Consider the following 17,690-nt stretch of genomic DNA (forward strand, 5'->3'; position numbering starts at 1 on the left):
CAGTTTTCCTCCTTTGGTGGAGCCAATATACTTAGCATTTTTTCATGACCATTGTAATAGTTTTTATTGTGAGAATTGACAGTAGGTTAGGCCCAAAATTGTCAGAACGGATATTATCAGTCTAGCAGGCAGGTGTTTGGGTGTTAGTGTGGGAACAAAGTGTCCTCTCACGCATGACTGCCAAATACAATGGATAACAGCAGTCTATGGAAGGTGATCGCTTTGTTTTAAGAGGGGATTTATCTTGTCTGAACTGATTAGTATAATGTGGCTGTTTGTGGTCTCAGGCGACAAAAATCAGACAAGTATTTAGTAGCCGGACCGTGGAAATCAAACTGAAGTTCGGTCACATCACCATGACTCTGGACTAAAGGATTACATTAGGATTTGTTTAGTCTGTCAGGGCTTAAACAAGCACATATGCTGTTGGTCCTCCATATGCAGCCAAAACAGAGCCTACCCGCCGAGGCATGGATTCTACAAGACCCCTGAAGGTGCTCTGTGGTTTCTGGCACCAAGACGTTAGCAGCAGATCCTTCATGTCCTGGAGGTTGTGAGACGGAGCCTCTGTGAATCTAACATTTTGATCCCACAGATGCTCAATTGGATTGAGATCTGGAATTTTGAGGCCAGAGCAACACCTTGAACTCTTCATCATGTTCCTCAAACCATTCCTGAACAATGGGTGCAGTGTGGAAGGGTGCTTTATCCTGCTGAGAGAGGTCACTTCCACCAGGGAATACCATTGCTCAGGCTTGTCGTCCCACAGTGCCATCACTTCCCCAGGTGCACACGTACACGTGATGTAAAAGAAAAAGGGACTCATCGAACCAGGTGACCTTCTTCCACTGCTCCAAGGTCCAGTTCTGATGCTCAAGTGTCCATTGTAGACGCTTTAGACAGAGTAGATTGCACTGTGTGTTGCGACACATTCCTCCCATAACATCATTAAAATTTGTGTGTGACTTGAGCCACAGTAGAACTTCTGTTGGCTCGGACCAGACAGGATAGCCTGCGCTGCCCTTGTGCAACAATGAGCCTTGGGTGCCCAACACCCTGTCGCCGGTTTGTGGTTTGTCCATCCTTGGACCACTGTTGGTAAATTCTCACCACTGCTGAATGGTAGCAACCCACAAGACTTTCAGAGATACTCTGATCTAGTCACCTTGCCAAATAACAATTTGGCCCTTGTGGCTCAGATCTTTATTTTTGCTCATTTCTCCTGCATCCAACATGTTAATTACAAGAACCGTTTGTTTGCTCAATTAATCTACCCAGACCTTAATATGTAAGATGATCAACGATATTGGCTTGACCGGTGACTGGTCATAATGTTTTGGCTCATCACAGTATATTATACAACATCTAGTATTATTATGTTTCGACAACAGATAATCAGTGTAATTTATACCGGTTTGTCCTAACAATGACAGGATGGCGCTATTTTTGCAACTGAAACACTGCACCTTTAAAACAACTTCAAATGTAAATATGTTAGAAAAACTCTATTGTATTCTGTAAATTGTCATCTTAAAGAGTAACATAAACATTGCAAACACACGTAAGTTTTGTTTTTACATGGTTTATTGATCCAAAACATCAAAACAATAAGAGATGCCACCCAATAGAGTGAAGCTTTCAACACAGCTCTAGTGTGCTTTACACAAAGGAAAGTCTGTAAAAAAAAGTCAGACTTTCACACAAAAAGCACAAAGTGCTCCACAAAAAGGTCATTAAATGAGCACAAAAGAGTAACAAAAACGTTAAGGTCTGAAGAGGCTAGTTAAGAAGAGCAGCATCACATAGTGTCAGAGAAGGAAAGGTTGCATAGACGAGTGCGTTGTACAGTCAAAATTGGACCACAAGGAATACAAAGAAAAACATGAGCAAAAGAGAGGATACAAGAGGAAGTGAGCTTCTATTATGCTTGGTTCACTCTCCTCAGCGCAAGTGCAGTCTAATACTGTGGTTCGTCTGACTGCTATGACAAAATTATGTTTCTGCCCTCTGAAACATCCAAACTGAAAAGGAGTAACTGAGTGAACAATAAAGAAAATGTAAAAACATTGACCAACTCTCACCAGGATTAACTGACCCTCATTAAGCATACAATCATTTAAAATGCCGTTCGGGAAAATAAATGTGGATTAAAAAAAAAAAAAGAAATGCTCCCATTAAAAACAAAAAGCATTTCCTGATTGAAATGTGAACATATAAAAAGTAACAGAACCATTTTTGTTCCCAAGTGAAGAACCATACGGCCCAGAATATTACAACACCTTAAACCTGAGGGTGATTCAATCCCACAAAAATTAAATAAAAATCTTGATCTCACAAGCCTCAAGTTTCTTCTACAGCAGACAGCAATAAGCAGTAAAAAAAAAAGGGAATAAAGGTACTAAAAGTTTGACATTATAGATTTATTATTCAAAAAAATATAAATAAATAAACCATCTGGAAAACATTAACTACTATTCTCTCCAAAAACAGCAAGCACTGCTAGATCATTTAGTGAAGTAGTTACTAAAACACAAGAGTGTTGAGGTAGAATTATAGCACACACAAACTGTCAAGCAAAATCACACTTGGAAACAGTCAAACACACACACAGACACACCAACTTGTTCTCCATGAAGCATTTAGTATGCGGATACAAGAATCCAATGGTACCATTATGAAGCTCCCATCCTGTTTTTGAGAACAATTCCAAGTAATCAGCTAACAAAAAGGAAATATTCATAATCAAACCATAACCTTCTCTTCCAGGTCCAAAAACAACTAATCTGTGAAACTGTATTCGTGTATGTGTGTGTCTGTGCAGCAGGGATGTTCACACGGTTTTACATAGTTGACAGTGGCATTATAAATGGACACCAGAATCAATAAATCTTTTTGGGCAAAAAAAAAAAATCTCACACAATGTAAAACTGGCACCTAAATGGTTAAACTACACACGCCTAATATGTAAAGTGTTTAAATATTAAAATCTTGGAGAATGTACTGCATGTTTAAAAGATAAAGCTGTAAAACAAAACAACAACCTAAAATAAAATCTCAATATCACTAGACTTCAAGGCACCAGAATAAATCTGCATTCAAGGAGGGGGGAAAAAATATCAATAATGGGCTTAGGCTTAAGATGAGCATTTTAATAGCAATTTAAAATCAAGTTTTGAAAGTTAGTCTTTAATTATAATTTCAGCTATTGCAATGCGACATAGCAAAGATAAATATTATCAAGTCCAGTGGAGTTTAGTTTTTAACTCAATTAAGACCAACTGGTTAGACAAGTGTAAGACTATGAAGCTTGTTTGGTGACGTGATGAGCTCAAAATGTAGTCAAGTATCTAGTATTGCAATCTATGTATTGCAATTTTTTTTTTAAATAAAATAAAAAACAAATATCACTGAAACCTAACATCTGTGAATTGTTTGTGCACTAAAACTGAAGTCTTGAAAAAAAACTTTAATGTTTACTGCTCATAAAACTTGATAAATTAACTGAAATACTTCTGTTGACTGATCATGGCAAAAGATTGTTTTGAGAATATGAGCAACTCGGGAAGCTCCATGAACAATTTTAGAGTCCTAGTCCTTCAGTAAGACTAATAAATAGCTTGCTTGTTTTAGCTTGATTGTACTCACTGTATCACAACATTGTTTTTAGCTTTACTTCACTTTTAGTGACGTAACTGATGATTGAGTCAGGCTGAACACTTCTGGGCTTGCTGAATGATTCGTTTAAATCACTACTGTAAACAAAAAAAGTGAAAGGTCAGTTGAAAATCTATTTGTATTGATGTTCAAGTTGAGCACTTTGTACTCTTCACATTAAATCCGCAATGGAAGATTCACAGTTGTCCAAGCAATGTGGTCCCTTCTGGGCTGATGTGGAAAGGGAAAACCTAAAAAGAATGAAAACAAAAACAAACAAAAACAAGTCATTAGAATTAGTATTTAAATGTGTCACACATTTGATTATAAGGACTTTTACTAAGAACATGAAAGAAAAAGAAAAAAACATGTTTTGACCAATTCATTTTCATGATTTTTCAGTCATGCATGATTACTACTGCATAGGGCTGCCCCCTAATAGTCAACTTGAAGAGGCTATTGGTCGTCCAAAATTTTATTAGACGGTTAGTCGCAGAAAGAAAAAACCTCCACAGGAAGAGGCAAAAATCACACAGTCCGTGATGGAAAGATTGTTAATGGCAGGAAATCCAAAATCGACCTCAAATATGGCTTATCACTTGAAACATACAAGTAGTAGCAACTTTACAAATCCGCTCGCACTAATGTTAACCTATCAATGTGCGCTATTATTAAGCGCGTGTTTGTGTGGAAAGCGCGCTTACTGCATGACATACAGGCGCTGGCGCCATCACTTGTTTTTAATTTAAAATAGTCATTTTTGGTCATACAGATAAGAATAATGCAAACTGTATAGGGTCTACCTTTATTTCTGTAAGCTCACAATAACAACAAAACGTTGTGCTTTTGTAAAATAATGAAAACAATCAGGATGCGCTTTCTGCCGTCTCGGTCTCTGTGAACTTGAGCACGTCACAAAAATGAACGGAAACTCAGTGTATACTTGCCTCACAATATATAGAAAGCTTGAAATGTCTACTTTTAAATGAACCAATTCAAGTGGAGAACAAATATTCTCAGATTATGTAATCCGTATGAAACGTGCATATATGCGTGTCCTCTACTGCGGAGATGACGAGTCAGCATCGAAAACACAGAAATGATATAGCTATAGGCACTTAAAGGCTCATTGTTATATTTATGGCTTTATAATGTAAACGTGCGATTAGTCGACTAATCACTTAAATGAACACTACTAGTCAAGCCCCGAGGAAAGCCCTGCTACTGGGTAAGGATTTCAAAAACAGCAATTCCCATCCAATTAAATGTCTTTAAAAATAAATATAAATAAAATAAAAATTCACCCAAAGAAAATCATGATTTCCTGATATTTCCAGGTTTTCCACTGACCATAAGAACCCAGATAAGAGAAAACCACACTTTTCACAAACAGAGAAAAAGAAAAAGAAAGAGAAAAAGAAAAGAGGGGCCATGTATTTTCCATCTTTTGAGTGACAGGCTAAAAAAAAAAAACACAGGAGTGGTGATGTTATGATAGCGTTGCATAATGCCTCAAGTGGGTCCGAATCTCAGATTGCTTGTTGAGTAACCAGATTTTCAAGCATTCAAACACAACACAAATAATAAAAGTCTTTGCAGGCTATCTGTCATTAATCAGCACGAGTGCAGCTTGATCTCAGCTACATACAGTATAAAGACCTCACCCCTCCTCCTCATATCCTGCAGCTCAAACTATGTGCTGAGTCAGGAATAGCTATTAAAGCCCCGCTGCAGTGACTCGATCTACAAACCACACGCTCTCACGCCACACACACACACACCACTGTCTGAGAGCAAATTATCCAAGAGGCTCCATGCATGCAGTATTCTATTCCGCTTTGAATGTAGCAACGGTAGGAGAAGGAGAGGGGGATGGTCAACAAAAGACGACCGGAGGGAGAAGCAGACAGCTGTAATGTCCTCATAATGGCTGGGGAACTCATGAGCCCCCTGCCTTTCATATTCATTAGCACACAAATAATATTTAAGTGACTGATATTCAACCCTAAAATACATCATTTTAAATGCTATGTTGAACCAATCCATCTTAAAAACAACATTTCGCAGGTTTACTATGAAAAAAATTAATGATGTGCAGATATTAAAAGTGTGGTCAATACCAATACACTGTTAATTATATTAATGCTATAGTTACTAAGCACTAAAAGGTTGATATTTAAATCAAATAGTACACCTAATGCACCTTTAGTCTAAATTCTGGTCTCTGCAAGGAACTGTCAGTTGTGTGTAGCATGTCAAAACAAAAATCTTTCCATCTTTGAACTAGGAACAACTCCCAGTCTCCTGGTCTGCCTGATGAGCACTGTCCCCCGGGGCAAAGGGTATGGAAAAGAGAGAGAGAATAAGGGATGGGGAGTGTTAGAGGAGGGGTGGTGGTGAATGGGTGTGGTTGTATAACAGCTATCCCAGCATGCACTTTTAAAAACAAAAGAGGCTCTTATATCACGCCAACAGGAGCTCTCTTAACGTCTGTGAAAGAATCACATCATGATAGAGTCCGGTCGAAACACATAACACTAGTAATAAGTAAAAAGAACAGAAACAACTGGCAATATATCCCGCATTGCTGTGGAAAGACAATGAAGATGTTATCCAAAATCGATAACTTATAATTGTAACGTATTACTTATGATATTGCAGAAGTGTGCAGTGCATGGTTTTACTTGGATTCAAAACCTAGAATATCACGTCTTATTTTTTTCCACCCCACTCATGGTAACTCATCAAAATAATCACACCCCTGGGACAGTCGTGTGGAAATAGAGATGATGTTGTTAAGGATGCATCAATATTAAAATTCTGGCTGATATCACCGATAAATGCCATGCCAAATGTTATAAACTCAGACTAATATGTTAAAAACAACTTTAAAACGCCCTTAAAACAGTTACAGTATCTCACGAAAGTGAGTAGTACACCCCTCACATTTCAGCAAACATTTTAGTATATCTTCTCAAGGGACAATACTATAGAAATGAAACTTGGATATATTTTAGAGTAGTCAATGTTCTGCAGCTTGTATAGCAGTATACATTTACTGTCCTCTGAAAATAACTCATCATACAGCCATTATTGTCAAAATACCTGGCAACAAAAGTGAGTCCAAAGTGATAATAGCTGTACTATTCATCATTTTCATGTTTTTGTCTGCTTGACAGGACCATATAAATTTGTGCATCTTGTATTACAGCAGTTAAAATTTGTGCTTTGAGTACAGTTCTCTCATGCTGACCACTAGATGTTCAACATGGCACCTCATGGCAAAGAACTCTCTAAGGATTTGAGAATTAGAATTGTTGCTCTCCACAAAGTTGACCTAAGCTATAAGAAGATCGGTAACACCCTGAAACTGAGTTACAGTACAGTGGCCAGGGTCATACAGAGGTATTCCAAGGCCTCGCAAGGGTCAATCAAATAAGTTGAGTCCTTGTGCTGTGCGTCAGGTGCAGAAGCTGGCTTCAAAAAACAGATGCATGAGTGCTGCCAGCATTGCTTTAGATGTTGCAGAAGCGGAAGGTCAGCTTGTCAGTGCTCGGACCATACACTGCACACTGTAACAAGTCGGTTTGCATGGCCGTCGTCCCAGAAGCAAGCCTCTTCTGAAGCTGGCTCACAAGAAAGCCCACAAACAGTTTGCTGAAAGCAACCTGTCCAAGAGCATGAATTACTGGAACCATGTCCTGTGGTCTGAAGAGACTAAGATAAACTGTTTGGCTCAGATGGTGTCCAGTATGTGTGGCGACGCACTGGTGAGGAGAACCAAGAAAATTGTGTCTTGCCTACAGTCAAGCATGGTGGTGGTAGCATCATGGTCTGGGGCTGCATGAGTGCTGCTGGTACTGGGGAGCTGCGCTTCATTGAGGGAAACATAGATTCCAACATCTACTATGACATTCTGAAGCAGAACATGATGCCCTCCCTTCAGAAACTGGGCCGAACGGTGTGATAACGACCCCAAACACACCGCCAAGATGACAACTGCCTTGCTGAGGAAGCTGAAGGTGATGGAGTGGCCAAGTATGTCTCCAGACCTGAACCCTATTGAGCACTGTGGGGCATCCTCAAGCGGAAGGTGGAGAAGCGCCATCTGTCTAACATCCAGCAGGAGTGGAAGAGGATCCCAGCAACAACCTGTGCAGCTCTGGTGAACTCCATGCCCAGGAGGATTAAGGCAGTGCTAGATAACAATGGTGCTCACACAAAATATTGACACTTTGGACTAGGGATGTTAACCGATGACCGTTTGACCGATGGTTGACCGTATCAACGTTAACCGATCAAAGTTGTCGGTAGTCGGTTAAAAAAAAAAAAGTGATCTCTAAATTAGGCTATTATAGACAGTGGACTAAACGCTACTACAGTTAGCCATCTCATTCCAAGATCTTTTTGTGTGAAGTGAACAAATATCTCACACTCAATTTTTCATAACTCGCCTGTTTGTACTTAATAAACCATAGACTGTAAAGCAGGGACGTGCACAGGGGGGTTGCTCAGGTTGCCCGGGCAACTGCCCATATGCCCTTCTCGACTCACGTTGCCCTTCCGAGGGGGGAAAAAAATAAATAAATAAAAAGTACAATGGATGCAGAATTTCACGTAGGCATAGATAAAAAAAAAAAAAAAAAATCGCAAAGCCTCATTCACTTCCATTCGGGCACCGAAAGTGAAAGTCAGTAGGGGAAGGGCAAACTCTGTTTACTTGGCTGCAGCGCTGCACACGACCGGCACCTGCGCTGAGCCTGCATGAGCAGCCCTAGATCGTCGCGGTTGTCGGGTGAGACGACTCAACGTTGTCGGAAAAGGTGAGTTTGTGATGTATAACAAACGAACGATCATCATCAGGGTTCCAGACTGCGACCATTTTTTGAGAATGTGCGAGTTAAAATTTTATGTGGTCGCATTTGTGCGAGTGCATGGTCATGTACTAAATTCACGCATGAATTTTCCTGCATTGAACTTGTTTTAGCGCCCGCCAAAGTGAATTTTTGTTCCGCCAAAGTCTTATTTGATCGGTGAGTAATGTAGATGAACTGCTGCGCTTGTGATGGCGCATGTTTAACTGAAAGAACGAGCAGAGAGAGAGAGAGCCGGTCGCGCGCGCGCACACTCTCTCTCTTCGGAGCCAGGCGAAAGTGTAAACAAGACTTCACCGTCTCCAAACTAATCGCTGTCTTTCTCTCTCTCCCTCACACATATTAATCAAAATAAATCGACACTGTGGTAAAAGGTCGGAACACCAAAAGTTTCATGTGGAGCATTCTGAGATTTTTTTTTTCCTGAATTACCGCTGGGCTGGGTGTGAATTGTGCTAAATAAGTTGCCTTATCTTCTCTGAAAAGCGTTCCGGACATTCAGCTGACATAAAAGAACACTTTAATTAAACGAAAAAAACTATCCAGTGATGAAATGTTTTCTGTGTTGACACAAATCTTGGATGTGTCCATGTCCTAACGCTGGAATAATCACACAACGCGCACGACACGTCCAATTAGCGAACTAATGACTCCTTTGAACCGATTAATTTTAATGAATGGTTAAAACAACTGATCTTTCCAACAGTCTGAATCGGTGTATAACTAATCAGTAACACTTTACAAGGTTCTATTTATTACATACATTACATAAAAAATACAATTTGCTTACTCAAGCTTAAGCTTTAAAATAAATAAAACAAACCACTTGTTTTTTTGAAAAGCATATGACTACATTTTTCCACACAGTGCTATCAAGAAGAATCGGGGGGGGGGGGGGGGGGGTATTTTGTATTATCTCGCCCTTTTTTCAGGTCAGAGCAACTGCCCCTCAAAATTCCTGTGCACGTCCCTGCTGTAAAGTAATAAACCAATAAAAACATTTGGCGCGAGGTCACAGCGTTTGGGTTCGGGCGCTCACAAGGTTTGCGAAAAGTAAAGGCTACAGGCTAAAACACTCGGGGTTAGAGCCAGGGCAGACGACAGGATGAAGCGTGCAAAGAAAAGTAGCGTGTGGGACCATTTCACCAAAAAGAATGACACAGATGTAAGTTGCAACTTGTGTGATACAGTGCTTAAATACAGTAGTAGCACATCATCTATGATGTATCACCTGAAAACGCGACACCTGATGATCATCATCTTTCTTTATTGTTGTTAGCACTACCTCAAACTAAAGCGGCGTCTCTTCGGAGCTGTCATTTTCTTAAATGAGCCGCGGCAATGTTTCATATGAGCTTCTAACGCTAGACAAACGTCCAACGCGATCACCTTGTACCCAAACCATTTCGAAACTAAGGAGCCATTTGTCCTCCGATTACATACAAGCTCCTCGGCGCCGCGTTTGCGGGACTCATGTTTCGCGCTGTAGGGGATTAAAAAAAAGTGACGTGAGTGAAAGGGCGGCAGAGAGATGCGACAGAGTTGCGAAATTGCAGGCGCGGCTCGAAATGGCTGTTATTTCAAATAGCGTAGCATATTTTAAACTAATCGGTTAACCGGTTTCAACCGGCTAATGAGGCTCGGTGGTCGGTCAAGAAATGTTTTAGTTTTCGCCATCCCTACTTTGGACACAGTTTTGACATGTTCACTTAGTGTGTACTCACTTTTGTTGCCAGCTATTTTGACAATAATGGCTGTATGTTGAGTTATTTTCAGAGGACAGTAAATATATACTTGCTATACAAGCAGCACATTGACTACTCTAAAATATATCCAAGTTTCATTTCTATAGTATTGTCCCTTGAGAAGATATAGCCTACTAAAATGTTTGCTGAAATGTGACGGGTGTACTCACTTTTGTGAGATACTGTACATGTGCACACACACACATCAGATCACTCCAAAATGCACTCTTTAATGGCTCTTTAAAGTGCTCCTCAAGAAATAGAGCATTTAAGGGGTAAATAATAATTGCCAAAATCTATCGTTATCATTTTAACCTGGTACTAGATGATGATCTAAATATTAAAACAGGCACCCCTCACTCACCCCTATGTGTAAATGTGTTTGTCTTTAAGAGAGATAATATAGTATAGTATTGTTATTAGCTGCTATTACTGCATCTGGAATCATGAACCTTCACACAAAAACATAAAAGCCAAAAACAACCATATCTGTACATTTATGGAAACTTCACTGGCAAAGACATACCTGTGTGTGCATTCAGGTCAAAGTTCAGATTTTACGCTGCACATGTGACCTTTCCCATTCTGCTGTGTAGCTCTAATGCGTCTGGTCGGTCCTGAGGATTGACGGCCAGCATGTCCTGCAAAAGTTTCCGGAGCGCCTCGGACATGTGTGAGCGTCTGCGCTGGGGAATACTCAACACCATCTTTGGGTTCTCCAGAAGCGCCTCTCCAACCGGGACAATGTCAGAACCCTGCCGCACATACGTCCCGAGCAGTTCCCTCTTCGATTCAGCGTCAATGAACGTGATTCTCTCGATCATGGCCCAGATGATAATGCCCAGAGCAAAAATGTCTGCTTTGGCTGTGTAATGTCCTTCCCACACCTCCGGTGCCATGTAAAAGTCCGAGCCGCATGCCGATGAGAGCCAGAACTTGTTGATGTTAATACTATTCTTGTTTTTGTCTCGTCCCTCCTCTGGGTCCCGTACTCCGGCACCAAGACCAGCACAAACTTTGCTCAGTCCAAAATCAGCCACTTTCAACACAGGTGTGCCAGAACGCTGCGAAATGAGGATATTATCTGGTTTAAGGTCTCGGTGAACAATGTTGTTTTGATGCAGGAATGCCACAGCACTGCTCAGCTGCATCATGAAGCTGGCATTGGTGCAGGGATCGGGCTGACGAGACAGGATGAACTGATTCAGGTCGCCTCCCTCGCAGAACTCCATTACAAACCAGAGGTAGCAGGGCTCATCAGGACATGACAATACACGCTCACCTGAAAGTACACAAAAAAACATACCTAGAGATTAATATAATTGAGTGTGTTCAAATCAGTTAACAATGTTAACAATTAAGAATGTTCCTTTCCCTAATAAGCACATGCCTCTGCAGGCATTAAATTGTGGCTGTAACATAAACCAGAGACTGTATAAGGCAGAGACGGTCCACTCATTAATGAATGGGAGAAATTGTAATGCTCAGTATAGCAGCTGTAGTTTCGCCTTACAGTTTAAAGCACCAATCCTCTTTTATGTCTTGCTGTGCAGTTGAAAGAGCCAATCTTCTTTTTCTTTGTTTACTCTAGAATGCACATTAGCACAATTTATGACACCATTGTTGTCAAATTGCTGATTTGAAATGTGTAACTGAAATGTAACTTTGACAAATTATTAGTTGTGTGAGCTGTACATGCATGCCTGGAAATAGCTGCCCAGGGTGTTATGAATATGGCCGTGAACCGATTTGTCTCAAAGGGACTTTGAGGTAAGCTTCAGGCTTTTAAAGAAGGGTTTGGCCCTTCACTATGTAACGCACCAACCTTCCGCTTTAGGAAAAGAAAACAACAACAACACAGGAACAAAAACTGTGGGAAAACCTTGCACATAACATTAAAGTAAACATATTAAAAGGTGAGAGAATGAGAGCACCAGACAAAAGAAGGAGTTAATGCAATGGAAGAATTGCTTTGTCATCAGTTTCAGAGGCTGAATTGCAGTGGAACCAGTTTGAAGCCATTTTGGTTTCTTCTCACAGAACTGGACTAGCTCCCATAATATGAACAACAAAGACTGACTTGTATTTCCTGATACAAGTCAAAGTGCCTTAGTGTAATTATAAATGTGGTCCCGTGCTTTCATGGGTTTTATTTTTATCACTTCCTATGTCTGAGCAAGCATTACCTGAATCTGCACATGCTGCTGTAAATAGAAATAAAACATTTGTGAATCTCACAGTTCTTTTTCAAAGGTAAGGGTGCTATCATCACAACACCACAAAAATAGTCTAAAGCCGGGCATACACTGTGCAATTACAGCAATGTTTTTGTTAATATACAATCTCTCAATGTACGAGTAGATCGCATGCAATGTAAAGCCAAAGAGCTGCGACTTGACTGCTCACAATATACATGTGAAATAAACATGTGGGACCCATTCGCTTGTGCCATGAGAAGCGGTTCCACTCGCATAGTTACAAAAAATGCTTTGGCCGATAATTTTCGTTTATATTTCGTAATATATTAGTGCTGGGCAACGATTAATCGCATCCAGAATAAAAGTTTGTGTTTACATAATACATGTGTGTGTACTGTGTATAATTATTTTGTATATATAAATGCAAATATTTCTTAATACACACACATATGCGTGTATATATACAAAATAATGCACACATATATGTGACATAATAATACACACATAATAAAGTACACATATATATATTATGTAAACACAAACTTATTTTGGATGTGATTAATCAAGGTTAATCGTTGCCCAGCACATATAGGCTAGTATAGCTATTTCATGCCACCATGGTCTAATTTATGTTAAGGCCGGGAGACCGTCGATGTCAAGACGGCACATCATAACATGAGCCACTTAAAATGAAGAAAGTTATCAACATAACTGATAGGCTATTCAAAATGGTAAGCAAGCACTGCTTTGTTAACTTTTCGTATATCTGTGCGCTTCTTGTGTATCCTTGTTTCGGTTTCACCTTTTGAATGACGTATATAGACTACTGATACCTGCTGATATAGGCAGTTAATTCCTTACACACAGAACGCACGTGCTAGTTTGCAGTTGACTGTAGTCTGTGCTGTCCAGATGCAGGCGACGCGAGGCGAAAAATCCGTCGGTTTCCGTCGCCGCTAGTTCTTTGAAGTCGGCTTGGTGTGTCCCAGGCTCTAAACATGACTTAGAAATCAGCTCAAATTTGGACGAAAATCAGTGTATGCCTGGCTTAAAGCAGTGGTTCCCAACCCTGGTCCTGGAGTATCCCCAACTCTGCACATTTTGTATGTCTCCCTAATCAAACACACGTTTCAACTCATCAGCTTGTTAGTAGAGACTTCATATATATAAATATATATATATATATATATATATATATATATATATATATATAAAGTAGTAAACAATGTTTTAGAAATAACTTTAGCATGAAGGTGGATTGTCTCAATATTGCGGTGTCCTGTTGTGAGAATATTACTCAAGATTTAATTTAGTGTTTTATTGTCTCACAAATTCCATACACTGTGCTGCACTTGAAGTTGCAGTGACTCAAAATACATCAAAATATATTTGAGTAAAACAACAGTGTTTTGTGCATCAGTAACAAAACACCTGTTATTTAAGCAAGAAGTAAAACCCCTTGCTTGACTGGTTGAAGAGTTGGGAGTGGGACTTGCAGTTATTTTCACATAACCAGGAGCTTTTAGCCTAAGCCATCATTTTTAGACTCATACAATCATTTAAACAAAAACTGTTCACTACAGCAACACTTGACAGTGAGACCACCATTTTTAGAATCACTTTGCTATATTTAAGACAGAAAACTTCAGAGACTGCGCTTTTGAAACACTTAAAATCACTTATTTATTCATAGATAGCATGTAGCCCATCTAGAAGTTAAACATCTCTTCCTACTTTCACTCCCATGTACACTAAATATAGACTAGGCCAACAGCTTCCAAGCAAATGCCTCAAGAAACACTAGTATTATACAGTACAAAAAACTACATCATGATTCAGATCTGCACGTGAAAGCAGTCACACAAAGAAGACAGTCCAACACATTAAGATTAATGAGATCGAATTGGCCTCGATTATCTGACCTAAATCACCACTGTCTCTCTTTCATTTGTAAGATCATTTACACAGTTGTCATGTAAGGAATCAAACTTCCTTCATTGTTCTAACAGTGTGGAGAAGGTTTGACCCCAACACCAGCACCAGCACCTCCCCCACTTCCCAAACTCAAGAGTTTCATAACCGAGAGGAGGGTGGGGGAGGGCAAATCTGACCGACATTTGCCACATTCTTACATAAAATGTAAACAATCTTAATGTAGAACAAAGACATGCGCATTATAAACGTCCGGTGTCATCGCCGAACGCCATATGACTCACTGCCAAACAATGGATTCTAACCGGTTTTGTTTCAGATTACAATGAGAAATTACTCAAACTTGACGTGATTCAGATTTTGAATGGCCAAAATGTCATTTCTACCAAATGAGTTAACTGTCACAAACAAAAGCTAACGTTAGCTCGTGACAAACCATTCTTCAACCGCTGACCTTCTAGAACAAACATCTTACCTTTCAACGAGGTCTCCACCAACCTCAAATACTGCTTTGAACGCTTATTGCCATGGCTCATTTTCTGGGCCATCCCGTTCCTCTGGAGCACACACTCCTCCAGCTGCACCACATTCTCATGGCGTTTCTCCAGGCTGGTCAAAGCCCAAAACTCCGCCAGCGCCAACTCCACATTCTCAGGCGCGTCACAGCGCAGCTTCTTGACCGCCACTCTCGCACCTGATTTACGGGCAATGGCTTCGTACACAACGCCATAACTGCCCCTGCCAACTTCACGAAGCAAGCTGTACCGCGGTGCAAAAAGCCGCCGTTCAAGACCACAATGTTTACCCCGGTCCAACTCGTCTCCCATTGTCTCATTGTCGTCGACGCTGAGCGAGCGCAGGACACTGGCGCTTTCGGTTCTGTTGCAAGTGTTCCGTGTCCGTTGCCGCTCTCTGTTCTTTGCATCCATCCCGCCTCCTCACGTTTTGTGCGTGCGTTTGGAAATATCTTCCGCGTTCATATTTCTAGATCTTGAGGACGTTCAGCAGCTCTTAAATATTCTTTGACATCTGCATTTTTATCACACAAGTAACAGTGGGGTATCGTGATTCAATCACAGTAGAGCTTCTAGTCTGACTCTGAACTGAATGAACCTTGAATGAAGTGAGAACTTGACTGGATCATCCCACTCTCCTGTACAGGGGGGGATTCCTGACCTATGAGAACACACGCAATGTAAACGCCTATTTTGGTACGTTAAATCAGTGGTGTTAAAATGTTGAGGTGATCCAAATATGATGAAACCTCTTGCGTAATCACATATTTTAAATTAAATAACTTTGTATGCTTTCTTTGTATTTATGTGAGTTTCGTGCATTTGAAAATGAATGAGCGTCGCTTATACCATTTACACAGGCTAGGCTACATAAAATCAAACGTTTTCAAGCATTTTAAAGGTATTATTTATTGCATTCTTTTTTCTTTTTTCTTTAAATATATATATATATATATATATTGAGTTGTGAATATCAAGAAGTTAAAAGTTATGTTACTCCATTTGACCTGAACACCAACATGTTTGGCTATATAAATACCACAATTTTTTAATATTAATTTAGAAATGAATAACTCCAATACACGTTCAGAAATACATGGGCTACATACAATCAACAAGGATCAGGTTATGTCCCTGTGGGAAACCTAAATACATGTACATACGTGGACTGTCGTCACCCTTGTTGTGGACTAGATTTGGTTTAGTCCTTCCAGCATGTGCTCTACTACAGCTCAGCGCACACACGTGGTCAGACCGGGTCAGACACGACAGGGAGCATTATGAGGCTTCCCATCAGTCGAACATAAATTAGAAATATTTTTTCACATTTTTATTTTTTCTTTCTGCTATCCGTTTGATTCATATACATTAAAATATTTGTAGTAAAATGTATTATCATTAAATAAATAAAAAGTTACAAATGTGTGAACAGTGAGTTCTTTATAAAGTTTATAATTTTGTTGAACTTAAATTTATATTTAATAATAAAAATATTTGTAGGATATTACAAGACGATAAGCTTTGCAGATAAAGTATATCAACGTTCAGATACTGATGGACAGGATTTACATGGATTACATAAGAAGACAACATTATGAGGTGGCAGATGTTGTTGCTCATTCTCCTTTTAGAATAAACAAACATTGTCTTTGTTACTGTATTTATGTTGTTAACTATTTATGTGCATCTGCATATAACAGTGATTTCATAAAAAAAAAAGAGGACGACCCAGACCTAAAAAATGACCTCAAATGTCATCACTCATCCACATTCACATACAGGCGTGAGGGCATGTCTGAAAACACTGCCAACATCAATGGCTCACTGCTTACATGGGTCAATGTTTTGTTTGTCAGTGAGGAAATCAGATGCACTTTATATAGGTTAGATAAGCAAAACTGTTTCTTTTGGAAACTTGCAGCTTGCTCCAAAAGGTTTTTTATTAAACATTTTAATTTCAATGTTGTGAGTGTTCTTTAAACACACACACACACACACACACACACACACACACACACACACACACACACACACACACACACACACACACGTTGGGTTTTTTATGTTTTATGAGCACATTCTATAGAAATAATTAATTCTGTAAAAACTGTATATTCTATTCTCTAACCTATCACAGAAAACTTGCTGTATTTTTAGATTTTCCAAAAGGGATCACCACTTGTCTCTGTGGGAGACATTTTGTCCCAATATCCACACACACACACACACACACACACACACACACACACACACACACACATGGCATTCACAAAAACAACCAATTTTACTTCCATAGTAGGGAGATTTAATTGCATCCATTTAGTCCAGTCATTTTAAGCCAAAATGGGGGTCAACCTAGGACAAATTGCAACAGAAGCAAACTCAACTGATTTTGTATCCTCAATATGTCCTGAGTAAGGAAAAAAAAGCCCTGAAGAATCCCATTTGGGGAAAGTTTCGAAAAAGACCCAAATATATCCTAGTCATACGCCTATTTTCTAACGTGAATAGGGTAAAAATTTAAACCTTTAGATATCAGCATGAAAGAGTTGATTACTTACATCAAGACAAACAGAAAATGTATAACAAGTTTTTTGAAATTGTTTGTTAACATGGGCAAACGGTGCATAATCTAATTACGTATGTGCTAATTTGCATAAATACCACAACAGATTTAAACATTGGGTATAGCCAGGTAAAAATGTCTTGTTGAATCTTGTTGACATATAACAGTAAAAGACTTAATGTTAAGGTCTGAATGGAACCCATTTA

General features: G+C 39.6%; 1 protein-coding gene across 1 annotated transcript; it reads right to left on the reverse strand.

Moving 5' to 3' along the window:
• Nucleotides 1-1,566: 1,566 nt before the first annotated feature.
• Nucleotides 1,567-15,523, reverse strand: stk35l (serine/threonine kinase 35, like). Its single transcript, XM_084129251.1, has 3 exons — nt 14,879-15,523; nt 10,800-11,555; nt 1,567-3,905 (listed from the first exon to the last, which is right to left on the reverse strand). The coding sequence occupies exons 1-2, from the start codon at nt 15,330-15,332 to the stop codon at nt 10,831-10,833; spliced, it is 1,179 nt and encodes a 392-aa protein (XP_083985377.1). The 5' UTR covers nt 15,333-15,523; the 3' UTR covers nt 1,567-3,905; nt 10,800-10,830.
• Nucleotides 15,524-17,690: the final 2,167 nt, after the last annotated feature.

This window comes from Abramis brama (assembly GCF_963993115.1).
Source record: "Abramis brama genome assembly, chromosome: 11".
In the NCBI taxonomy this organism is placed as follows: domain Eukaryota; kingdom Metazoa; phylum Chordata; class Actinopteri; order Cypriniformes; family Leuciscidae; genus Abramis; species Abramis brama.